The sequence below is a fragment of the Pezoporus occidentalis genome, unplaced genomic scaffold (assembly GCF_034315485.1).
Source record: "Pezoporus occidentalis ecotype Australia unplaced genomic scaffold, CSIRO_AGI_Poc_V1 ctg133, whole genome shotgun sequence".
NCBI classification, from domain to species: Eukaryota; Metazoa; Chordata; class Aves; order Psittaciformes; family Psittacidae; genus Pezoporus; species Pezoporus occidentalis.
Genome location: NW_026913136.1, coordinates 2,161,672 through 2,189,444, shown reverse-complemented (window position 1 = coordinate 2,189,444; position 27,773 = coordinate 2,161,672). Strand labels below are relative to the sequence as shown.

Genomic DNA, 27,773 nt, shown 5'->3' with positions numbered 1-27,773 from the left:
CATGGTATACATCCTTTCTATTTCTAAAGCTGAAATTAAAACTATCATCATAGTTCCCCTTTTGAAATCCAAATGAGTATGTTTTGAGGTGAGGAAAATATAATTAAATTTCATGTGGTATTCCTACAGATGCAGTTTTGCATTTTATAACAATTAAATTTGTTTGAATAAAAATTCATTTTTTATTTAGAAAAGAAAAACCGGTTTGTCTCAAAGCATGCTATTGTATCAGAACAATTCCCTTTTGTCACTGAAACTTCACAGACGGCTGCTTTTTTCTTAAGCAAAAAATTACTCTTGCTGGTTTCCTTTTTGTACACCCATCCTTTTAATTGTTCTACTTAGAGATCTTTTGACCAGGCATGCAACTCCTCTAAGGTACAGCATATCTCAGAGGTGAACTTTAAAGAGTTAAATTTAAAAGAGATTCCAATAATAATAGTGATTGATGATTATGATTCTATGATTCTATAATAAATTGCAGAGAATAGCTGATGCAGATGCCTGGAATCCCATACTTCATGTTTTTTAACCCCATCCCCTCTTCTCAGGAACTAAATCAAACATCAAATGAAATGAAAAACACTACCCTAATATAAAGGTTATGAAAGGTGATGAAAGGAGGAAATTGAGGCCAGTTCAGACTGTTATTCCCCATGGTGCCACAACGCAAATATAGGAAGTGTTTTCAGTTTGCTGAAAAAAATCAATGAAGTAAATTTTTATTGTTTCAGGGCTAAAGATTAATATTTCAACTGCAGATAAGGGAAGAGAGTAAGACTCTTGGTAGGCAAAGAGTTGAAAGCATTTCTCCTGCTCAACGAATATACTCCCCAATCTTAAAATCACAAGACTGCACATTTGTCAACAGTCTGAAAGACAGTCAGATACTTCAATTAGATGTTGTATTTTTTCAGTGATGATCCAAAGCAGAACACAGAACAATCCAGACAGATTATCACCTAATCTGCTCTTTTAATATATATAAGAAATCAAAATCTAAGTAAAACAAGCACTGAATAATTAAAGAAATGCATAACAGTAAGGGCCTGATTTTAATTTGCATAATTTTTCCCTTAATAGTGCCTAATTAAGACATCAGCTTAAAAAAAAAAAAAAATCCAACAGAACTCTAAGATTTTCCGCACTGAATTACCGTTAAGGACTTTTAATGGATGTCTTAATTAGACTTTGTTATTCATGGAAATTTTACACAAATTAAAATCAGGTCCTGCATGCAACATTCCCAGCTGAGTCTCAGAAAAAATGCTATATGGGACTGAAAGACTTTCAATCCATGCACAGATAGCAATTTGTATTCTAAAGCTAACATACTCCATTTTCACTTTTTGGTTTAATTTGCATTAATATTACAACCAACAAAAAACACACAGTTGGGATTTCTCCCTTCAAAGTAAATTTTGATTTTACGGACATGCCTTTTCTTTTTCTTTTTTTTTTTTTTAATATGCAAATAGTCATGTAGCTGGACAAGAGCTACGGCCCATGGGGACACTAACCACAGTGACCTTTTGGACATCTCAGAGGAGCTGTACCTGTTATTCAACATAGAAAGTTTGATTCAGTCTCAAGTTTTATTGCTGTTTTGCCCAAAACACATGCTGAAAGGACAGTCATCATTGGTGAAAAACAAAATAAATGAAAGCACAAAACAAAATACTGTCACAGCAACCCTATGTCTTACCCCTGATAAGGCAGTCCTTCCAAAGGAAGATAACTCTTCAGAATGCAACAATCTGACCATTTCAAAAAACATGCTAAAGCACAAGCTACAGGGCTCCACAAAAGCCTTTTGGACAAGGCATCAAAAATAAATAACAGCCTAAGCAGCAAAGATTACATCTGGAAATATTCCAAATATTGACAGACCAAGTCTTAACTGCAGTTTATCCTACAGCGCAGATCACATGCTAATGCTATGTGCTGATGCTGTCATGGAAAGCAGTTTTACAGACAGTCCTTCACAAGCTACTTTGCTGGTGAAAACCATGTTAATTTCCTATATAAGACACAAGTCTGGATTGATGCAGCAGCCCATTACTGCATGTTCTTTATAAAAGCAAGTAAAAACAATTTTGTGGGTCTGTGCTGTACAGTATTGTCTTCGGATCTGTGCAAAGAAATGTCAGGTGCCTACAAAACAGGGCAAGCATTACCTTGCCAGAGTTTATCTTCACTGTCAGTCTATGTATGTACCTGCATGCCCGTGCATGTGCATGTGTATGCATGTGTGTATCAGCACACTCCTTGCTCTGTTCTGCAGTAGAAGCTTTGTCTCTGGCAGCCATGCAGGGCCACAGAGGTGCCCAGCCTGCAAGATGAGTGAGGGACTAGGACTTGCCCAGTTAGTGCTGCTGGATCATTCAGCACAAGTAATTTTCCGACACAACAAGACTGTTCTGCCAGAGGAACACTGAGTGGATATGCACCTTTATTCAACCATGCTGAACAAGAAGTTGCTGGATGGCTTATATGCCAGACCCCAGCTTGCTCTGAGACCAGAACTAGTGAGACACTGGCCTAGATGCCCTGGAAGACATACATTCCTCATAGGATTTCTTTTGGAGGGTTCACATCATTTTACAGTACCTGGCTAGTCTGCGGGCTGGACGGGTCGTAAGAAGGTACATAATTCTTCAGAGTATCCTGAGGATTCAGGTGGGGAGGGTATCTGATCGTTGGATGAGAGAAGTAGCTAGATGGGGCAGGAGGGAGAATAGCTTGTGCTGGAAATGGCAATGGTGAAGGTGGAGGTGGAGTTCTAGTTGAGATGACTGGAGAAGATAAAATAAAATTAAAATTACTTCGCATCTTGTTTCTTCTAAAATTCTTCACCTCTGTGTTACAGCAAGAAAAATAAAAAGTCAGTTATAAATCAGTTCACCACATTTGTGCTTCATGGCATCTTTGCAGAAAAACTTACATGTCCCTTCCTTACATCATCCCAGGCAATGCAAAACGCTACTGTTTTTAAAATTCATAAATAGTGTTTCTTGGTTCAATTTTGTGGGTTATTCCATCAAATATTTTCATTTTTTTCTTTGGTAATCATTCTCCAGCACAAAAGATATTTCAATTATACATTTTTCCCATCTACAGCACAAACAAACAAAAATATTTTACTCAGTAAGTAAAACCTACATTTTATCCACAGCACTCCAACAGAGGAGAGAAAAGTCACCAAGTCCTAAGAAACAGTTAGTGATTCCTCACTTCATTGGGCTCTTTCTGCCTCTTATGGGGACAGTGTAATAACTACTCAACAATAATACCAGCAATATTAGCTGACCTTTGTTGAAAATCCTAATGAATATTAAACTTCAGGGCCTGGGAAACCAATCCATCCAATAAAAATAACACTGACAAAAAAGTTTCTACCCTATACTTTTTTTTATCGTTCTCTTTCTTCCCAGCCCCTACAAACACACATTTCTCTACCTACAGACTATATGTAATGTCTAAACCACCAGCAATGTTTTCTCAATGAAAGATATATGCAGCATGTCCTGCTGCTGCCCAGTCGCCCACCTGGAAGTGGAGAGTGTTCTTCTGTCACACTGCACAACAGCACGAGCACATCAAAACTGCTCTTCTGTACCACCTTTCATACCTTTGGGTTTGTTTTGGTTTGATTTTTTTTCTCAGTTTAATTTTCAAATGACTTGCTATTTTTGAGCTGGGACCAAATCATAGTTTTCCCAAGAAAAATCAACAATAAGAATGTTCCAAAATTGCTGTACCCAGTAATCAAAACCCTGCAAATCTCAAAATCATTACTCACGGACATAACAGAAGAGGCTACATGGTAGAAATCAGGTTTTCTAGCAAGTAAATATCTCATCTATAAATTAGGTTATGACCACCACTCAAACACATATATCTAAAAATGATACACTAAATCAAATATAAAGACCTACTCATAAGGATAGGGCCAAAAATAATTACAGAAACTTCTTTTGTGACCAGCACATTTTAATCACAGCCCCACCAGTTCATTTTAATCATAAAACATTAGTTACTGCTCTGACATGTGGGAGCTCTGCAAAGCAAACGTAAGTGAACAGAAATCTATCCCTTCCATTTCACCCATCATCTCTGATGTGCTTGAGTATTTGCTAACAGTGGACACCTTACAGAGACCAGAATGATTGCAGGCTCAAACTAAGCAGATGTTAAGGGGAAAATAGTCCATACAAAGGAACTGTGTAAAGAAGTTCTTAAATCAGTCTTACTCCTCTAGTCACCCATCTTTAATCAAGAAATTATTCCCTTTATATTCAGTTTATATGGAGATGGGATGAGCTGCTGAGGGGAGACTTTTGAGGAGCGTGGTCTCATCTGAAAACTCAGGATCACTCTTACCTCTAAAATTAAACAGACCATGATGCTGGAATTTTCTTGTCATTCCTGACAAATCCGCATGATAACACGCATTCCATCACATTTCAAGTGTCTCCTTCACACTTTAACTGAAGTTTTACTATGGATTTACTATGGAGTTTACTATGGAGCCGACAAGGAGAGGTGCCATGCTTGACCTCGTGCTCACCAACAGGGAAGGGCTCGTTGGAAATGTGACGCTCCAGGGCAGCCTTGGATGCAGCGATCATGAGATGCTCGAATTTGAGATCCTCAGGACAGTAAGAAGAGCGTGCAGCAACCTCACTACCCTAGACTTCAAAAGAGCAGACTTTGGCCTCTTCAGGAACCTGCTTTGGAAGGTTCCATGGGATACATGGGATATATGTCTCTAGACATATCAAGGATGAGGCGGTCATTAAGAGCAGCCAACATGGCTTTACCAAGCGGAAGTCATGTTTGACCAACCTTATAGCCTTCTATGAGCAAGTAACTAGGTGGATGGATGATGGCAGAGCGGTAGATGTGGTTTTTCTTGATTTCAGTAAGGCATTTGATACTGTCTCCCACAGCATCCTCATAGATAAGCTAAGGAAGTGTGGGCTTGATGATCAGGTAGTGAGGTGGATCAAGAACTGGTTGGAAGGAAGAAGGCAGAGAGTTGTGGTCAATGGGGCAGGATCTAGCTGGAGGTCTGTGACTAGTGGAGTCCCTCAGGGGTCGGTGCTGGGACCAGTGCTGTTTAATATTTTCATCAACCACCTGGATAAGGGAACTGAATGTACCATCAGCAAGTCTGCTGATGATACTAAACTGGGAGGAGTGGCTGACACACCAGAGGGCTGTGTTGCCGTTCAGCGAGACCTGGACAGGCTGGAGAGTTGGGCGGAGAGGAACTTGATAAAATTCAACAAGGGCAAATGTAGAGTCTTGCATCTGGGGAAGAACAACCCCATGTACCAGTACAGGTTGGGGCTGACCTGCTGGACAGTAGTGAAGGGGAAAGGGACCTGGGGGTCCTGGTGGATAGGAGGATGACCATGAGCCAGCAATGTGCCCTTGTGGCCAAGAAGGCCAATGGCATCCTAGGGTGCATTAGAAAGGGTGTGGTTAGTAGGTCAAGAGAGGTTCTCCTCCCCCTCTACTCTGCCTTGGTGAGGCCGCATCTGGAATATTGTGTCCAGTTCTGGGCCTCACAGTTCAAGAAGGACAGGGACCTGCTGGAGAGAGTCCAGCGCAGAGCTACAAAGATAATTAAGGGAATGGAACATCTCCCTTATGAGGAGAGGCTGAGGGAGCTGGGACTCTTTAGCTTGGAGAAGAGGAGACTGAGGGGTGACCTCATCAATGTTTACAAATACGTAAAGGGTGAGTGTCAGGATGATGGAGCTAGGTTTTTTTCAGTGATGTCCAGTGATAGGACAAGGGGCAGTGCGTGTAAACTGGAGCATAGGAGGTTCCATGTGAACATCAGGAAAAATTTCTTTACTGTGAGAGTGACAGAGCACTGGAACAGGTTGCCCAGGGGGGTTGTGGAGCCTCCTACGTTGGAGATATTCAAGGCCCGCCTGGACAAGTTTCTGTGTGATGTACTCTAGGTTACCCTGCTCTTGCAGGAGGGTTGAACTAGATGATCTTTTGAGGTCTCTTCCAACCCTTAGGATGCTGTGATTCAGTGATTCTGTGATACAGCCCTAGAGGGCAGAGGGGCCCAAAACTGTTGGTTGATATTCAAGGATCACCTGCTGCAAGCTCAGGAGTGTTGCATCCCAACCAGAAGGAAGTGCAGCAGGAGGGCCAGGGACCTCCTTGGATGGATAAGGAGCTCCTGAGGAAAATTCAATTGAAAAAAGAGGCTTATAGTAAGTGGAAGCAAGGACAGGTGGCATGGGAAGAGTACAAGGATGTTGTCCGAGAAGCTAGGGACCAGGTTAGAAAAGCTAAGGCTCAGTTAGAATTAAACTTGGCTAGAGGTATTAAAGAAAACAGGAAGGGATTCTACAGGTACATAGCAAATAAAAAACAGACTAGGGAGAATGTAGGCCCCCTCAGGAAGCTGTCGGAAGAAGTGGCTACCCTGGATTTGGAGAAGGCTGAGGTTCTGAATGACTTCTTTGCCTCGGTCTTCACTGGCAAAAGCTCTGACCAAACCACCCAAGTCTTGAAAGGCAGATGCAGGGACTGTGAGAATGAAGACCTTGCACCCACTGTAGGAGAGGAACTGGTTCGAGACCATCTTAAAAATCTGAACATGCACAAGTCCATGGGACCTGATGAGATCCATCCGTGGGTCCTGAAGGAGCTGGCAAATGAAGTTGCCAAGCAACTGTCCATCATATTTGAGAAATCATGGCAGTCAGGTGAAGTTCCCGACAACTGGAAAAAAGGGAAATATAACCCCCATTTTCAAGAAGGGGAAAATGGATGACCCGGGGAATTACAGACCAGTCAGTCTCACCTCCGTGCCTGGCAAAATCTTGGAGCAGATTCTCCTGGATGGCATGCTAAGGCACATGAAAATCAACAAGGTGCTTGGTGACAGCCAGCATGGCTTCACTAAGGGGAAATCCTGCCTGACCAATTTGGTGGCCTTCTATGATGAGGCTACAGAACTGATGGACAGGGGCACAGCAGTTGATGTCATCTACCTGGACTTGTGTAAAGCTTTCAACACTGTCCCACACGACATCCTTGCCTCTAAATTGGAGAGACATCAATTTGATGGATAGAACACTCAGTGGATAAAGAACTGGCTGGATGGCCGCACACAAAGAGTTATGAACAATGGCTCAGTGTCCAGCTGGAGACCAGTAACAAGTGGTGTCCCTCAGGGATCGGTGTTGGGACCGGTCTTGTTCAACATCTTTGTCAGTGACATGGACAGTGGGATTGAGTGTGCCCTCAGCAAATTTGGCGATGACACCAAGCTGTGTGGTTTGGTTGATACACTGGAGAGAAGGAATGCCATCCAGAGGGACCTCGACACGCTTGTGAGGTGGGCTGATGCCAACCTCATGAAGTTTAACCATGCCAAGTGCAAGGTCCTACACCTGGGTCGGAGCAATCCCAGGCACAGCTACAGCTTGGGCAGAGAAGAGATTCAGAGCAGCCCTGAGGAGAAAGACTTGGGGGTGTTGGTTGATGAGAAAATGAACATGGGCCGACTTCAGTGTGCACTCGCAACCCAGAAAGCCAACCGTATCCTGGGCTGCATCAAAAGGAGCGTGACCAGCAGGTCGAAGGAGGTGATCCTGCCCCTCTACTCTGCTCTTGTGAGACCTCACTTGGAGTATTGTGTGCACTTCTGGCATCCTCAACGTATAAAGGACATGGAACTGTTGGAACAAGTCCAGAGAAGGGCCACAAGGACTGGAGCACCTCCCGTGTGAAGACAGGCTGAGGAAGTTGGGGCTGTTCAGCCTGGAGAAGAGAAGGCTGCGTGGAGACCTCATAGCAGCCTTCCAGTATCTGAAGGGGGCCTATAGGGATGCTGGAGAGGGACTCTTCATTAGGGACTGTAGTGACAGGACAAGGGGTAACGGGTTAAAACTTAAACAGGGGAAGTTTAGGTTGGATATAAGAAGGAAATTCTTTCCTGTTAGGGTGGTGAGGCACTGGAATAGGTTGCCCAGGGAAATTGTGAATGCTCCATCCTTGGCAGTGTTCAAGGCCAGGTGGGATGAGGCCTTGGGTGATATGATTTAGCATAAAGTGTCCCTGCCCACGGCAGGAGGGCTGGAACTAGATGATCTTAAGCTCCTTTCCAACCCTAACGATTCTATGATTCTATGAGTTCAGAAAACAGATGTTGGAAAATATTTACCAGGACTGTGCTTCTTTAGACAGAGCATTCAGAAGAAGCACTGGTATTTCCTTGTGTCACATAGTGAGCATGGTTGTGACTTCTCTTTCTGCATTAAATCCTACCTATTCTGGTATTTAAATACAACAGTCATAGCAGCATTAATAAAAAAGGATGTAGGCAGAAAGAGAAAACACAGGGAGGATTTTTCCTCTGTCAGCTTCTTCATGCAGTCTACAGCTCATTTTATTCACTGGTTAATCCTAAATCCTCTCCAGTGACTTGAAGCAGTCAGACTACCTGAACTGAGCTTAATGAGAACTCTTGCAAGTATATTCCGACTTCTTCCACCTCTACTCTTATCAGTATTGTAAGCAGAACTAAATCTCTAAGAAAGTCTGCAAAAATGCATCACAATCTGATTGTAAGAAAGCATAACAGACCAAAAAAATAGGGAGGTATTTCTTTCTCCTCCATAACCCTCACCACTGTGTGCAACTCCTGGAATTCCTGGATGGTGATGTTGGGGAAAAGTGCTCAGTCTCGGTGAAGAATCCTGGGGAGAAGTAGGACTAAACAAAGGCTTTTCAGGTTTCTTCATTGTAGGAGAAGACATATCTGCAACAGAAAAAATGGAATAGTGACGTTAGCTTAGAAGCCTGTCTCAGAATGCATCATTTTGTAAACCAAAGATTTTTTTTTTTTTCACTGTTCTTGCATAAATATTATTTGGTAAACCAGCTCCCGTATGACCAATAAACTAATTTTAAACTATTGCTTTCAAACTTGAGAATGAATAATAATCCCATAACTGGTCTTCATCCTGCAAAACAGAAACTACATTCCATTCATTCCAGATAAGCCAAACAGTAAAGAAACACATGTCTTCAGAACCTCCCTAGGCACTTCTCAGCTCCCCAGAACATCACCAAATCATCTGCTCCTTCAACAGCCACATAATCTTTATTGCATTTTTTTAATGGAACACCTACATTCAGGTGTGTAGGGTAACTGCCATACACATGCTGGTTTATGGTATTTATTACTTTGTTATTTCAAACCCATCCCTTGCCCTTCCCAAAACCATAATGAAACTATGTAACTTCCCTAAGAATAAAGGCTACTTCAGCTTCTCTATTACATCTTTTCCCATGTCTCAACTAGGGTATTCCTACTGTTCCTCCTAGTTTCCCAATCAAAAAAATAAATCTCTTTAGAGTTCATTGTGTAAAGATAACACACCAGTAGCGACAAATGTATGATTCCTACCATACAGGTTTACTGATATTGCATAAAGCAAATGTTCTGGATTATTCCTGAAAGTTTAAACTAATTACGTAACATCTGTTGGACATTGCACCAAATGATTTCAAAGTATAATATCTTATGGGATACCCATCAATATCCTAAGTGGGTTCCATTTCAAATCAACATGACCAAATTCATGTTTAAAGCAAAGGTAATTTCTTAAGTACTTTACTGGACTGGGGCCATGTTGCAGCTGACTTTCCTACACAGACTATGTCAGCCCTTGAAGTGATTTTGACGCTTTTAATATTAGAACACTATATTGTGCTTTTCTGAGTGGACATACAATCATCTTGGAAGGCAAAGACAGGCCTGCAAAATGTAAGCACCTTACTGAGACCAAATTGGAGCAGTGCTTTCTGAACTGGATGGACATTAAGAGTGGGTTTTCATCATAAAGCCATACTTGTAGCAGTAACAATCAAATCAAGAGACCACTTGCCTGCTCTGCCCCATCCTGTTATCAAGCCCTGCACAGGCACAGGCACCAGACCCAAAACAGAGTCTGCCAGTGTCCCTCCGTCATAGCCCTGCAACTGCCCTGCTCCCCTCTGGTCCTCACTATAAGTCTGCTGATTTTCCAGAATCAAGGTTCACTTTTTCAAGGAGGCTGCTGAGAAAGGCTTTTATTCATCAGAACATTAAGCAAGAGCAAGGAATTGCTTTACAATACAGCAATTCAGTACTATTTCAGCTTTAACAGATGTAGCAAAGGTTAGTGCATGCTTTTTATTATTCTGACATGTTGCAATTTTATATTGTTATCAAAAACACTTAATGCTGACAGAGCCACCTCTAGCTCTCTCAGAAAAATTTGGTAAATAAATTGTTGAGAAAGAAAAGAGAGCAATATTTTGTTTCTTTGAATTTATCTGCGAGTAGCAAAGAAAAAGCTGCCAAATGGTTAGTTTTGTTGAATGCATTCTACCAAGCTAAGACAAATTTTTTTAAATTGTAAGACTGGGGTTTTTAATTGATTTTTGCACAAACAATGATAGGATGGCATATTGATTCTGGAATGACTTTCAAATATTTCAGTATGTCTAATTTTCTTCTTAATTGACAGCCTTAGCTTCTTCATGTAAGGTCCTAGTTCAATCAAAGCAAGAAAACTCTCACACCTCCACAACAGATATAAGGTTTTATAAAAGCCTGGGACAAAATTAACCATTGTCTTTGTACTGTGGTTCTGTGCATGTACAGTCTCTGTTTCTGCAGAAACACTTCAATGTTACAGCTGAAGAAAAAAAAAGAAAGAAAAAGATAAGTATGTCTAACAGCTTGTGGACACAGCCTCCCACTACAGCACTGTGGTCTTCAGCAGTTGTCACAGAACTTAATTAGTGACCAAATAGCTTGTTGACCCTACCACATATAGGCAATGACAAAAGAGAGAATGTACAGTTTAACTTTACTTCAAGCTAGAAATACTGTGCTTAAGTCTCCCTAAGGGAAATCTTTTCCTTATGTAAAGCTCATATTCAACAAAAAGAACTCATGAAAGAAAGAGCTGCTACCTCCTGAAGGTCTGCAGGCATCAGCAGCTCTGATTTTTGGAATGCAACAGGGATTTAATTTGTTTGGTGACTCTTACTTCATTAAATAAGCAAAAGTTGTTTTGTTTTTCAAAATATTTTAGTTGCTTGAAAGAAGTATGCTATATGAAGAGCAATGTAATCAGATTATCCATTAACCCACCAGTGGCATCACTAATTTGAAAAGAATCTACTCAAAAGGAGTTTGGTGAGTATGATAACCCCCACATTTGCTTTAAAAATGCGGAACTTATTCCTGCTCCTACTTTATGGAAGTAAAAATTGTAGTTAGTGCGTAGGAAATGGACAGCATAAATTATGAAGCAAATGCAATTTGCTTCTCGTATAGAAGACTTTCAAGGCAAATGCAACTGGTAGTCAGGAATAGAAAATTCATCCCTGCCATAAAATACTTGTAACCCACCTAAACAGCAACTTTAATATATATTATGCAGCACACTAAAATTAAATACTTTCAGAAGTCTTGTTATTCATAACATAGGCAACTGCAAAGAATAATGGCTGAAGTACAGGCAGCAGATTCTTTGTTAAAACAACACACTTTGCATTGAGAAGTAATTCAGATAGCCCCATCTCCCCACAGCCTCCGCGCCTCTCCCCATGTGTGCGTGGCCATCATAACAGAGCATTCATGCTCCTGTCACTGCTAAATGACAGATGCAGCCGACGGGAGACAGAACAATAACTATTTGTATATGTTAGGAAGAAAGGCTGCAGCCGTATCTTTCTTGACCAAGAGACTAGGCTTAGAGCGTTAACAGAAAAACACACAAGTTACATTTCTTTGGAGAGCTACCAGTTACAAAACCAAAAAGTGGAAAAAAGGAAACAAATGCAACGCACTTTTTCACTGCCTATAATTTTGCTCACAAGAAACAGTGCCTTTAAATAAAGCAGAATGTGTTAAAGTGGCAGTGAGACCTCATACGATTTTAATAGTAGTTTCTATATAATAGAAAGCACACATTTTTCTCATTTTAAAACATATTACTTTTTCCACATCAGGAGAAATAGTCTAGTAGGCTACATAGAGCTTAGTTGTATACTGATAATTACGTAATGAGTGACAAATAGTGGTCACAAAAACAGGCCATTTGCTCTCAAGTCTGTGTCAAAGTTTCAGGAATGAGATTCCGATTCTTATTACTTTGAGAATGAAAATAAAACTGCTTTAAGTTTGATTTATTTTTAATCTTCTGGAAAAAATGCTAAGTACAGATGAAAAGCAGAAAGATGCCAAAAGCACTTAGACGAAATTATCAGAAGGTCAGGGTTGATCAGACACTGTGTCCTCTCCTGCTGACAATTTTCTTCAAATGTGGGAAAAGGTTTTGTTTTTTCTTTAAATTCACAGTGCTGCTCCAGATCACTCTTGCCTGTATCTGTATTCTCATATTACTGTGAAGATACAGTATGCATGCACCCAAACAGGTGGCATGATATACATTTTAAAGCATCACATAAAAGAAAAAAGGGTTTATGCAAATAAAAAGAGTTAGATCATCTGCCTACATAGCAAGACAGAAGAGCTGCTGTGAAGCGTAGCGCATGTAACCTGTTCATCAGCAGCTTGCACAAATGGTGCTCCAGATGTATAGCTGTTTAAGACAGCCCAAGGCAACAATTTTGATCAATTCTAATGTGATAAAATGCTGCAGGGAAAGTGTGCAGAAATGTGTTTACATCAGCCTTTAATTAAACTGTTGTTCACTTTCAAAGAACCTTAGGAAACACTAATGAGACATGAGTTTTGGCAATTTCCTTATCAAAGCAAAGACCCTCTTCTTCAGCCTGAAGCAGCTTGTCATCCAGGCAGTTCCCTGGATGAATGTCACCTTGGCACACCACTCAGCAAGCCACCTGTTAGCAGAACTTGGCTAGAATCGAGCAGTGATCCAGGGCAAGTTCAAACATCCACCTGCCTGCTTCTGGACACCTGATCTGCTTTCCTCCTCACCACCGTAACATGGCAGCTTCTCTTCCTTGCTCATGAGACATGCTTATGAGCAGAGTAAGAAGAAATTATAGACACATATTAAATCTTATAATACAGTTATTTACCTCTTCTTATTAGTATGTTTTTTATTACTTAGTTTAACAAGTGTATCTTTACAAGGTGTGCTGCTGCAGACAACAATCTGTAAAGATTCATTCACAAGTCACTAGTGTAGACTCACCTCCAAGATAAAACAACATTCAGCTTACTGTATATATAACCCCTGTGAAAGCAGGAAAGCTATGGAGCCATAGCACCACCAGCAATCTGTAAGAGGCATCTTTTCATGTTACAGTTTTAAATAATCAGGTCTTTTCCCAGAAACAGCACCTAGTGTAACCTGGTGGGAGGATACACTACATACATCACATCCATCTGTGTCTCACTTTCCACTGCCTCTAACAGAGCTGGTGGGTATGCTTCTGTGAAGCACATGTGAAAACTTAAGTAAAACTTTAAATTCACATTGGATAGCTGTATGATGATGATGAATTGTGACAAATACCATTGTGCTCAGGAGAACCAGTTTTGTTCTACACCTCTGCATGTGACGAATGAGCAGAGCCACCCTGCACAGGCAGAGCCAGCAAACTAATTTTCAGATGTATTCAGTCCAATTTCCTTCACCCATGTAAGCATCCTGTATTTCTCAGCTGTAGGTCTTAATAAGGCACCTAACACTGAACATTGACAGCTGTGTGCCTCTAAAGCACAATACCTCTCATTTGTAAGAAAAAGGCTTTGCTCTATCTGTCCTAAAGACTTGGCTGGATGGAAAACCAGCAATCCTGAAAATCAAAACATTTTAATTCATTTATCTTCTTCACAAAAAATAAATGGTGGCATATTTTTGTGAATATATAGGAGAGAAAGATGTGCCTGAACAGCCTGGTGTTTGAGATACTTGATGCCTAGAATAGAGAAAAACTTGCTAGAATTTCTGTTCAGTATCAGGCAGAGATCAGGCTTTGCATCTAGCAAAAGTGAACATCCTAACAGGGGAACTAGATTACAATTTCTCCCAACGTCATTTTCAGTGCTGCAAGCTGGTGAGAAAAATACTACCTTACAATTCAGCAGAACAAGAGTAAATTTATTACAGTAACGGCTTACTTATTTCCTTGATCATTCTCTGCTAATCTTTTCCAATAAATTTCACTATTTTCTTTTGCATTGCTCCATAACCATTAGTATATAAAAGAGAAGAAAGTGATGCAAGAACTTTCAAAGTGAAATGTGAGAGTCAGAAACCCTTTAGATGGAGTAAACATGTCGTTCTTCTCATCCTTTCCCACATGCAAACTTCCAGAATACTGTATGTTACTGCCAACAGCTACATTCTGAGGGAGGTGTTAACTTCGATGTTTGGCTTTTTTCCTCAACAGAAAGTGATTTCGACAAAACATAGAGGGATTGTATTTACCTGCCTTTATACTTCCCACCATACTGGAGGTGAAGATGAAGTGGGGGGTTGTAAAATCCAGGCAAGTCTGTACAAACAAGTTCTAGGATGCTTTTTGTTGCTCTGTGTGACTAACTGTAAAAAGTTGTACAACAGAATTTCTTCATTGCATTACTGATTATCCTTCTTCTTATCATCAGAAAGCAAAACAACTCGTACAGTTTCTGTTAAAATTATATACACTAGCTTTTGAAAAGTATAATTCTAATGCATGGTTATTTAAGTTAGGGTAATTGAGAACTCTTTTTTTCAAATTTTTCAGTTTTAACAAAAAGCAGTTTATAAAACAGGAGAAGAGGAAAGATATGATGGTCAGATTGGAGCATTAATATTGAATATGTACATAGCAAAACTATCCATATCCTAAAGTAATTTCAAAAAACATTTAACTGTAAAACAGGACATACACCCCTAATCCCATAACAGTTGTTTGACAGTGTCATATGACATGTAGTAACCACCTACTGAAGAGATTATTCCTATTTAAATTTACATCTATTCCCATTAAGATTAGGCTGAAACTATGGCATGTTATTCTGCAAGAATAACATTGGCAGCAGCAACTCTTCATTCTCATCCTTCAAACCCACCTTGCCACTCCCCACGAGAAAGTAACAATAAGTCTCCCAGGAAAGGTTCATAATCGGCATGAGATGGCATAAAGCTGGCCAGCCTTCCTAACCTGACGTGCTTCATACCAGAAGCACTGTCCAGGTGGGAGACGCCCAAGACACAGGTGCCACCACACAGAGGCCATGGGGAGGCGGACTGTTGCTGCTGGAGGGAGGTGAGAATGTCTCCATCAGCCCTGCAGTGACCCAGGGGGCCAGCAGGAAGAGTGACAGGTTTCCCCTATTCAGCCTCTCCTCCCTCCCTTCTTCCCACAACTTGAGAATCAGTTTATCTAAGCACCTCTGTACCTGCACAGCCCATCAGATGTCATATGGGAAGTACTTAGGAGTAACTCAGAGCTCAGTGGGGTAGCTACCTTTTAAACATGGAACAGGCACTCCAAGTAATAAGGCTGCCTTAAGAAATAGAGATAAAAAGCATGAGACCAAAACCACAGTATTGCTGCTACAAAGAATGTACTACACCAAACATATATACTGCCATTAAAAAAAACCGTATGAGGCCCCCAGGTACTCTGAACCTTAATAAATAACCCTTAAGCAGCTACAGTGTACTTTAGGTACTCGACTACCTTTTTATTTAACTTTACACTTCAGAAACAGACTGGGCCATTTCGTTATCTATGAATCATTGTTAAGAGATGTGATTCCAGTAGACAGCTGTGAGCATTATGGGAGACTGTGAGAAAATCTAATTAAAAGCCAAGCAAATTATAAAGACTTTAAGTACATTTCAGTCATTTATTAGATTATCCTACAGAAGGTCATCCAAACACAAGGAAAAATGCCCAGCTATAACACCTCATTAATGCTGAGAATCCAAAGACCTTGGCCAGAAAATGATATCAATATTGCAACCTTAACTGCAAAAGTCAGAAAAGTATTCCCAGTTTCTAATGCAGTAAGATTAAAAGAGGCATTTGAGAGAAAAATAAATGAAGGGAAGTTGTTGATTTAGAAGCATTTAGGTTATGGCATCTCCTTTTTATTACTATTATAGTCTCTACTGGTAACAGTTTAGGATGGTTTAATAGATGTTCTATATTAATTGTAGATCCATCTAGGGAATGGTTTTGAACTGAGATAAAATCATTAACTCACACTGAAATATACTACTCTGATCAAGCTTGATACAGTTCATATGAACACAGTGAAAAAGAGTAATTAAGAACCTTTTCAAATGTATCTATATATACAGCACAGAAACAAAGAATCTATCAATGAAGACAAAAAGGACAGGTGCCTAAAAAAAAATACAGTATGTGGGCTAAATTTATTTTTTCCATCTCATGGATGTACCACAGATGTACTGGGGAAAAATGTCAGAGCAGTCATCTATGATGCATGATGTACTATATACCTATACTTTTGGAACTGATGATATTCTGCACCACATAGGTCAGGTTATATAGAATGATACTTATCTTACAATTTCTAATAGATGCTGATCAGTTTCAATTATACTAATGAAATCTCTTATTTAGCAACACTGGAATAGGACAATTACATGTAATAGCTCCTGAGCCAAATCTTGAATTAAGACATGCATTTTACCACCGATTTCAATCATAAGACATTTTGCATCACTGTCAAGGTAACAGGATGTTGCCTAGTGTATAGCTCACCACAGAATAAGTGCTATGCATACAAGACAAATATCCATTTGCACTTACATCTTTCACTGAGGTACATAAGAGAGGCATACGCTAGCCCTTAGTGTATTCAAATCACTAATCACACATGGAAAACATTAAGTAATAAGCCTTGCCACAATATACGAGTCAAAATAAAAGACAAAGAACCTATAATGAGATTTTTTTACAGTTACTTTATTGAGAAAATAACAGCCATTTCCAGGAACGCAAAAAAGCAAACCTTTTTGAATGCTTCTTACTGCATCTCCTACTGTATTTGTCTTTCTGTCTCTATTTCTAAACATTTTATTACTCTTCATTCATTCAGAAACTGAAGTGTACATGGGCTGAAGGACAAGTCTGCTCTGCCCAGAGTAGAAACTTCCTCTTCTGCTACTCTGAATATTTGAAGATAATCATGAACAAGTTGAAAATTGGTCTAAAGCTATTCTAAACACAGAAAAACAGATATAATTTCTGTTGCTTTATTTTTTGAGTCAATATGAACTTAACATCATTCTCACCCAGTAATGGAGGATGTAAATTATTTTGATGTACAAACAACTTAAGATAATGTTTTTAACAATGTTCATGAATTTTTTTCTTCTTTCTCCGCCTTTTTAATTAAATAAGCATTTGAAAGCTCCTTCACCTATTTTTCTATACCTAGTGCCTTTCCACTTCTAAAGATAAGAAAGCAATTTTAATCTTGATGGAAATAATCTTTAACTTATGTGCTAGGAGTTGTTCTTGTAAAATTGCCACTATGGAAACAAAAAGTAAACCAATTCACTATTGATTCTAAATTTAACTATCATGGTAGAACTGCCAATTTTTCACGAGCAGGCACAATGCCCATTCATTGAACACTGTCAATGGCTTGTTCTGCAAACAGGAAGAAAGAGGAGAACTCAACTTCCAGCCTTTTAGGCAACTCTTCCTTTCTAATGCTATTGTTTGTTATTGTTTGATGCCACTTTTAGTAGCCAAGGGGCTAAGAGAAGCCATGACTAAGAATTATTTCTGGAAATACACTCTGAAAAGTTATTCTTGATAAAAAGTACCCCTTAATTTATGAATATTAAGTTAAAAATTCTTACCAAGTGGCAGTATTTGACTACTGTGCACACATTATACTAGTTAGAAAATTCAAATAGATCCACAAGGTATGCATGGATATATGTGTATATATATATGTGTGCGTGTATATGTGTATACATTGACTGAAGAGTATTTTGAAATATTAGAAAATACAAAGGCAGATGTAACAGAAGTTACTAACAAGACATAAATTGCTTTAAAACATGCTTTGACATACAAGGATTTTGAGAACTCAGACTGAGTCAAAAACACAGAAACGCATTTAACAGACATTCCTCAAGGTAAAACTTTGCAAGAAGAATTCACCTGTTAGATGGAGACTATGAGTTTCTAAAGCATTAACCTTCAGAAGAAACACTGGGAGCTGGAAAAATTCCTGAACTCTGTCCCACACAGGCCACCAAAAAGCCAAGGTGATCTGTTACTGTTCTCAACTCCTGCACCACATTAACTACTTCCTCTTTTAGTTCCCTCACTTCAGAAATAAGAACATCCATCTTTGACAGTTGATGAGAAGAAGGCCCAAGAAGGAAAGAGCCATCGGGAAGGACCCCAATGGGGAAGGAATGTCCAGTGGGTGGGGAGAGAGAAAAAGGGGACAAGTGTCCAGATGAGGGGTATCCAACAAAGGGGGTCGGGACCTGAGAAGTGGAGGGTCCAACAGCTGCTGGCCAATCAACAGGTGAAGGCGGTCCAGCTGTTTCAGTTTTAATGGTATGCTGGCATCTTGATTCTTGACTGTTGGCAGAGGTGGGTGAGGTGTAAGAGAGTGAACATGATGAAGAAACTGTAAAATTAAAATTCACTTCATTGTATATTGACATTCAGTATTTCCAGACACCTGACTACTACAGAAATCCACATGAATCTTTCCACTTTTATCATGACCAGCGTGCATTTTATTTATTTATAACATACACAGTGTTATAACAGATCTCAAGGACAAATACTGAAACAGTATACAATTATGTTAAAGCACTTTGTCAAGCTAGCTTTTAGAAGAGAAGCCATAGGTTCCCACAATGTGATCTGTTCCTCTGTTATTCCTGATTCCTTATGAGTTAAGGAAAAAGTATTGTATTGACTTACTTACCAGTTAATAAAACAAGATGTTCTCCAACAGTTCTCAGCCTACTAGATTCTCCCTATTTTTTATTCACTGTGCTAGTCATTAGTTTCATTATATTATTAATAGCTTTCTCTTCTAAATGGGAAAGCTATTTTTTTTTTTTTTTTTACTGTACAAAATTTCTAAAACACCTACCAAATTTACTCATGGAGCAACTTCCATCTGTTTCAAGAAGTATTACTATACTACTGCAGAAACAGGTTTTTTTAATAGAGAAAAATATAAAGAATCCAGTAACAGCAATCTGGAAAAAGGAAGACTGCAAGAGGTTTACAGCAAACTACTATTTAAATCTAAATATATTTCCAGTTGGTAGAAATGTAAGATGTGATACAGATATTATTGAAATTATTACAACATTCAACTGGAAAAACTGAGGTACAAGAGAGAACAAGTAACTTCCGCAGAGTCTGGCAACAAACACAAAAATTGAACTGCTAATTGTCATCTTAGGGCTCTATTTTTAAGTAACGCACCAGTCTTTTCACTTTCTTAGGATTTGGGATTTTGGGGGGATGATTAGTTACTTGGAAAGCTAATGGTCGAAAGAAGGTTTGAGAGTAATCTTTGTCGTTATAAACCAGCCTATTTGCTCTGCAGGAAGACCTCACACCTGCTTAAAAATACATGCAAATAGAGTTTTAGTTTGGTTATGCAAATAGAGTTTAAGTATTTTAACATAGCAAAAGTAACGGCACAAACTACAGAATCTTCCCACAGTGACTGAATATATGTAAACTCAAAAACAACACTGCAAATCCACAGTACTATCTTTTTTAATCTGTTTTGAAGTTATTATACATACTCTTTTGGTTACATATATTTTTAGAGTAGTTACAAACTTTTGCAAGTCAATGAAGTAAATCTTCAGTGCAGCATCATAGCTTCCAGGCTTTTCTTCCATATGGATTTATCATCTGACTTCAATAAATACTAATAAAAAATTATTTATAATACTAGTTTTGGTTAATTAGAGGGGGTTTTATATTTTTCTATCAGAACAGTAACATGCATAACAATACTACAGCACTGGATCATGAATCCACTGCTTATAACCCTTTATAGATTGGTTTTGACCAACTTTATGCCACCTAAAGTTCCTACTTTTCAGATACACTCACTTATTTCTGCCCAGAATTATATATTTAAATATCTTCCAACTTCACAATATACATCTTCCAACTCCACTAAAATAGACTATAAAACACAACATCTGGAAATTTTGTCAAGTTTTGGAAGTGGTACAAGAAGAAGAAGGTAGATAACAGCACAAGGACAAAGTCTGGAGGTTTAAAACTGAAAGTGTCATGTGCAGAAGATTTTGTTGGAACAGGGCTAGATTTCTTTTTCTTAGTTTTGCAAATGCAGATCCTGGCTAAACTACAAGTACTCCTGTAGTCATGTTCCTGCCCCTCATAATGCATGCTTGCAAAGTAGAGAAGCTGTAGAAGCTATGAGGATTACAACAGAGTCACTCATAGAAAATCACTCCTTTCCTGATGTCTCACATTTTTAATCTGTTTTTTGTGAGACACCACCTGGAATACCGTGTTCAGTTCTGGAGTCCCAAACATAAGAAGGATCTGCTAGAGTGAGTCCAGAGGAGGACCACAAAGATGGTCAGAGGGATGGAACACCTCTCCTGTGAAAGCCTGAAGACAGGCTGAAAGAGTTGGGCTTGCTCAGCCTGAAGGCTCAGGGGAGACCTCAAAGCAGCTTCTAGTGCCTAATGAGGGACGATGAGAAATCTGGAGAAGGACTTTTTACAAGGGCATGTAGTGATAGGACAGGGGGGAGAATGGCTTTAAACTCAAAGAAGGAAAATTTAGATTAGACATGAGGAAGAAGTTCTTCACTGTGAGGGTGGTGAGGCACTGGAACAGGTTGCCCAGAGAAGTTGTGGATGCCCCACCCCTGGCAGTGTCCAAGGATGGGTTGGCCAGCGCTTGGAGCAATCTGTCTAGTGGAAGGTGTGCCTGCCTGTTGCAGTGGGGTTGGATCTAAATGATTTTTAAGGACACTTCCAACCAAAACCATTCTGTGTTACTGTCCTGGGTTCCGCAGTAGCAGTCATGTTTTTCCTTTGTGTTAACTGGTGCAGTGCAGTGTTTTGACTTTCAGCTCAGGAACAGAGCTGATAACAAGGATATTTTGGTTTGGCCAAGGACTTTGTGAGGCTCATGCTCTGCCAGGGAGGAGGGGAGGCTGTGAGGAAGCAGAGACGGGGCGCCTGACCCAGGCTAGCCGGGGAGGTATTCCATACCACAGCACGTCATGCCCGGGGTGAGGGGTAACTGGGAGTTACCCAGAAGGACAGGGGCTTCCGGGTGGAACTCGTTTTCTTGGCCGGTGGTATCGTATTCTCTTCCCTTGTTATTTTCCCTTATCATTGTTTTAGCTGATAGTAGCGGTGGTGATTTGTTGCTGGACTGTTCTTGTCTCAACCCGTAGGAGTTGCACTCTCTCGATCCTCCTCCCCGTTCCTCCGGGAGCGGGGAAGGGGAGAGCCCTGGTGCGGGGAGGCGGGGGGGGGAGACGGACACGGACCTCGATTGTTGTCAGCTCGGCACCACTCACTGGGAGTGAGTGAACAAGCTACCTGACTGGGTTTAAACCATGACAGTTACCCAGTAATTTTTATCTAATTCATTCTATCAAAATGGTGAAATGCCCCCTAGACATCTATGAAACTCTTAACTACTTTATTCCAACCTGTTTCAGCTATCATTGTTTTACTGTGACTATCACCAGTTCCAAACTACCACTGTCATCTCATTTTTGCTACTTTAGAAATGTAGCTAAATAAAGACACGAAAAGCCTTCATGACAACAGAATCTTTCAAACCCATGTAAATTTCTATTTCAATGAAAATACATTAAAATTTAAGTATAAAAATACAGTAAACTTAGGTATGCAGATGAAGAAACTAGATCTAGTACAGGTCAGAAGTTAGAGTCTTGTTCTGTCAGGTTCAAAACAATGAAACTGAAATCAATATTGCCATATCTTAATATTAATCCTATTTCTGATTTTCTTTCTCTTAGAAAAGTTAAAATTGCATCAGAGTGAAAGTGAAAGTGAGTGTTTACTTAACAATAAACATGATACCTCTGCACATTCTCATTTGTGGATACTGTGAAATGATTCATATTTCTGGTGCTGATGACCTTTGGAAACTGCATGGAAAAATAGTGGCTACTGGGACTACATGAACATCCCCTGGTGACACTGGATGAACACAAATGTGAACCCAAATGGCTTCTTTTTTTCATTTATGCCTAACCTAATATGACACACAAATCTCCATGCTTGAGAGGGAAGTAGTACCAGTGAGTCCTCTGGCATAGAAAACCAACTCCAAACTTTCATTTCTATTATCTTTGTGTTTGCAGGCATAGGGAAACAGAACATAGGTTTTCACAAATACCCTATCTTGGTAAGACTTCTGTATCCAAAACAAGCTTTCCACAGATACATGCTAACATGAAGATAAGTATCTAACAAACTAGCAGCAGAACAAATATGCCAGGAGCTGCCAAATACCCCTTCCCAGTGAGGCCAGGTATGAAGGACAAGCACTGCGCCCACTACCTCACAGTGTTTCCACAGCAGCAGGGTAACCTCAGAAAGTGAATGCAGCCAAAGTAAAGCTTATGCTTCCCCCAGTGTAATGGTTTTCAGACCATACAATGGTCTATCTGTCCCTCTGCAGAAATGGAAGAACATCTTAAGGACAGAAAAATGAGATCTGAGATCCCTCATAGTGTCTTAAAGATAAACTCTCTGCCAGGGCTCTGCAGCTCCTACAGTTCACTCAGAACAAAGGGACTTCATTTCACAAGTGGGGACATGTGGTGACCACTTTACAGAGGAACTATGGGCTGTTTTCCCCACAGCTGCAAAAAATACTTAACTTGAAAAGCACAAATATTGAGGTACAAGCCTGTCTTTTAGGAAAAGTCCTAATAAAGTGTCAGTTAAGAGTCATGGAGTGAAATATTTCACACAAGCGGGAAGATTCTGGCTGTTAGAACTGCTATTTTGCTGTTCGTAAGTTTGGGTATGCAAAACCACAGGCAAGTTTGGGTTTTTATTTTAAATTCAACAGTCAATGCAAACAGACAGAAACAAAAAAATATTACGGCCTCTGTAACAAAAACAGAAAAGAAACAGTGAAGGAAAGACTAGTAACGTTATGTGAGAGGAATAGCCTAATGATGAGAACACAGGCCAACCATAAGCAGAAGATTAAAAGGAGACCAACCGTAAAAAAAATTGAAAATAAAAGGTAGTTAAATTAAATACCCAGCACATGCTACCTTGCACACATGAACGAAAGAAAAAAATCAGCAGGTAAAAGAAAAAGGAAGGAAAAAAAGGACTAAACCAATCTAAATATGAGCTAAGGCCAAAGGGTCAGTTGGTCACTGAAGAACTGAAAGCAACGATGAGCAGTGGACAGTGAAAAGGAGTGCAAACACTGGATGATTAGCAAAGGAAGCAATGGCATGTCTTTTTCTCTGTTTCGCTTCTACATACTTTGCTGTACATTTCCCAGACTCCCCAGATAGCTGCAGCACGTCAGCCACAGGATCCATTAACCAACAGTGTTCAAATACATGTAAGCATATTCACATCACAAAGGTGAGGGAAAAGACCATGCTGGTATCTAGGTTTTTAAAGCATTAAGATTACATGAGGGAAAGTTATGAGAATTAATTTTACTGTTTTGACAGCCATAACTCTATTCTTCACACAAACATATTCCTACCTTCTGATAATCCAAACCACAACAACACCCTTTAGCATGTGGATGTAGTCCCACAGAGCTACGTGTGGGCTCTTCAGAAAAGAGCCTATTGGACCTTTCTGTGTCACAATGTCTGGACTAAATGCACATACAGCATTCTGTCATGGATAAACAAGAACTGAGTAAACGCATGTTGACCCAACCACCATATAGATATTTTGCTTTTTACTTGAAACCACTGTACTCAAAATCCTGCTGAGATCATCACAGCATTCACAGTATCAAGTACCTCACTTGCACACATCTTTTCAAACTATTGATAAGTGACCAGATGGAAAAATTATTATGTGGTTGTTTATACCATGTCCTGTTGACTGCTGGTTATAACTACATTTATGAAACCAGCAAATACGTATTTGAGACAGAAAAATGATTTCTCTAAAATGCCATCATTTTATTGTCGTAATGAAAGCGCAGATGCAGTGATGTATATTTGAATAATATACTTGGAGGCAAAATAGTCCCATGTTACTCACCTTGATCTCTTTCATGCCATGTCCGACTCCCCGCAGCTGGTGAATTTGGAGAAGGATAAAAGTCTCCTGTCGGGCTTGGCTCCATATTTTCATCTATGGAGATAGTTTTGGGTCTTTTGCTGTAATGTGAGATTTGGCAATGAATATGATACACAGCTACTAATGGAATATAGACTGCTTTGATTACAAGAAATATTTCAATAGAAAGTAAAATAGAAAGTAATTCAAATATGCAAAGCACAAAGAAAGTGGATAGTAAAGCCTACATTAACTTAGATGATGTTATTTAATAATATGTAATGCAGGCATGTGCTTGCATTTTCCACATGATTTAATATTTCAAAGATGGCATGAATGGGTAACATAAAAGTCTACCAGCATTTGGCTGAACAAATGAGAAACCAGTTCCTGTAATGTACCAGTGAAAGGTTGTGTCATGAGAGTGTTGAACACTAGCAGAAACCACAAAAGCACTGGAAAACCATGACTGATAAAGGCAAACCAGGAACTTTTCTGAACATGTTGATAAGAAAAAAATGTAGTTTACTGTATTTCAGCAGTCAAAATTCTAAGCTTTTCAAAGACTTTTCATTTCAGAATATTTTAATTAAAAAAAAAAAAAAAAGAAAGAAAAAAAGGCCCATATTTCAACTCCGCTATATAAAATCAGTGGACACTTCAACGCCGTGGAGGGAGTGGAAGCTTCTTTTTAACAATATATACTGAAGCTGTTATGCTGGCTGCCATAGAAAACCAGTGTGAAGGTTTTAATGGTGGTGGTGGTATTATTGTTATTACTGTTGTTAGGACAACACTGTGAGAATTAACTCGTGCATTTCTAAAATGTAGCAGGTGAAATGCCAAGCTGAAAATATAGTGGAACTAAATAGGGTATATGAGCAAAATAGCTCAGAAGCACCAGACGCTAGCAGAAAAACACCCTAGTCCCTAGCAGACTGTTAGACCCTATACCACTGTGTAGATATTTCCTGACTCACTGGGTTGGAGAAACATGGGTTAATGTGAGGTCCTACAGTGCTCACGATTTCATGGTACGTCGGACGGTTTCAGAAAACCAAGGGGCCCTAGGGGCAAGACTGTACATGATTTGGGAGTCAGAAGGAAGGCACAGCAGGTTCTCCATCTCTGTGGCCCACCAACTGCTTCTGAGGGAGGGAATGTTGTCTCTTTTAGAGATGGGAGAAGCGAGCATGTCAAAGCAAGGAAGAAGGAGGTTCCTTGGATCAAACTGCCTGTAACAGGCACATGGAGACCCTTGAGAAAAAACAGAGGGCCTGTGACTACCTCACATGCTTCTCATTGTACCTACTGTGCTAGGAAATGCCCCTTGTAAGGGTGAGGCAGGAAACATACTTTCATGAGCTAGGGTGATGCTATGGATGAAGACATCTTTTCTTTATATACATGTTCTAATGCTTTTACTATAGGAAGCAGTATCTGCCCAACATATCTTTCAAAATGGAGGTCCAAGAGGTAGCCCTCTAAGACAGCCTTTGCGTGTGCAACTGCCCTGTGACTCTGAGCCCTGCCAGCAGGTTCCCAGCTGCTCGACCTTCCTGCAGCAGTTTCAGGATGAATAGCTGTTATCTTGGCAGATGATTCTGTGAACACTTCAAACCCTAACAAATATTATCATCTTCAATATCAACAGCAATGACAAGCAATAATGACACTGCTTCAAAATCTGAAACACAGATATTTGTATTTAGATTATGGTAACATACATAGGCAGCCTAACTCACAAAATCGGAGGAAAATCATAAAATAGTTAGTTGTTGACAGTATTTGTGAATTGCTTGTCTTAGGCTATTAAACCTGGATTCACTTTAGGATTTATTTCAAATTTTTACCTGCTTGGTGGAGAGGACAAGGACCTCTGCAGATTTACACCTGAATTCATATCATGGTAATATGGCTGGCTCGGAAGCTCTCCAATTGGGAAATTCACTCCAGTTCCCTGGGTTATGGGTGCTGAAAAACACATCACCATAATAAGTCAAATACATTATTCTATCTTTTTAGCCATCTTTTCATTTTTAACACTGGGAAAAACATAAAGATGTTACTACTTTTATCTAATTTCCTGCCTCTTTCAGAAACCAAGTACGCACAAGTTCTATCAATGTTTATATATCTAAAAAAATGAAGTATCTTCCCCAGTCCTAGAAATCCCTTAATAGTTATGCAGACATAATATATTTTTTGCATAATAGGTAACCTGGAATCATCAATATAAAAAAGGTAACACAAACGTCAGCACAAAGTCCAGCCTCCTGTAGAAGCAGTTTTGTAACCTGTGAGGCAGGGTTTGTAAGGATAGCTAATATTCATTAAAGAACTTAAACAAATAGAAAGAAAAACTTTGAGACACATAAACTCATTTTCCCTTAATGTTAACTCTTTTATGTTAACAATAGCCTTCTGTGCTATCAATATGTTTTGCTGTCTCTTTTTTTCTTTCACCCAGTGCCACAGGTACTGCCCTGCATATGTATTTCTATATACAAACACATACACTCAATGTTATCTTCACCTCCTTACAAAGTCTGTGTACCGTACACCTTGGTATTTCAAGAATAAATTATATGTTACACATTGTGGTGTATTTACCTTTGTTCAGTGTCTGTGCATTCTGCATTTTAACTACCTTTGGCACTTAAAAGAATAATTGCATGTTGTGTAATGTATCTGAAGGCTTGTATTTTTCCTGACAGTTAAAAGTACAACTCTGTTGCGGCTTGAGGTTAAACAAATTCATGGTGAGAAATCCCACAGAAACCACGTTCTTTAAAGCTTATTATTACAAATATATTGTGTGTAATAGCTGCAGAAGGTACAATTTCATAACATAACTAAAATATTGATTCTGTTTTAATCTGAATGTCCTGATACTTTAAAATGTATTTAACCACCTGACAACTAAAAGAAAGCTGTATTTCATACATCCTCAGCCTCCTACAGCAGAAAAGCTGTATCTTCAGCAAGTACAAAATAGAATATGTCCTAACACTGCAGGACAGCAATTTTGTTGAAGGACTTAATATACTTTTAATGTTGTTGAATATTAATTTCTGATCACAGCAAATTAAATCACACGTTCACCTTAAGCCTCACTATGTTAATTAAATTCTTCAAGCATCCTGACCTGGCATGAATTAATTCCTGTACAAAATTTGGACAGTTTTGGAAACTTGTGCTTTACTGTTTTTTTTTCTCACCTCATCAGAAAAGGGATCTTTTCCCTGGATCTTTCTGTCGTTATAATGTTGGTACCATCACTGCAGACACTTCTAACTATAATTTTTAAGTTTGGGGTTGGGTTTTACTTCACTTCCTAATGATGTCTTAAGAGAAATACTTTAATAGTGTTGATACAGAGAAAAGAAGTGTTCAGAAAGCAGTGTCAAATGAAAATACGTGCTGGCTTTATGTCCTATTACAGCAAATTCTTAGGTGTCAACAAAA

General features: G+C 39.4%; 1 protein-coding gene across 11 annotated transcripts in view; it reads right to left on the bottom strand.

Moving 5' to 3' along the window:
- NFIB (nuclear factor I B) overlaps positions 1-27,773 on the bottom strand; it is a 173,911-nt gene that overhangs the window by 34,792 nt on the left and 111,346 nt on the right. For 10 of the 11 annotated variants that reach the window (XM_062609047.1, XM_062609050.1, XM_062609048.1 and 7 more), the window contains exons 5-8: positions 26,159-26,279; positions 24,288-24,406; positions 8,669-8,800; positions 2,611-2,795 (exon numbers count right to left, since the gene is read on the bottom strand). In XM_062609047.1, the coding sequence (XP_062465031.1) occupies positions 2,611-2,795; positions 8,669-8,800; positions 24,288-24,406; positions 26,159-26,279 (557 nt within the window). Of the gene's footprint in view, positions 1-2,610; positions 2,796-8,668; positions 8,801-17,373; positions 18,659-24,287; positions 24,407-26,158; positions 26,280-27,773 lie in introns of those variants that run through there. The other variant, XM_062609057.1, reaches the window with a different exon arrangement.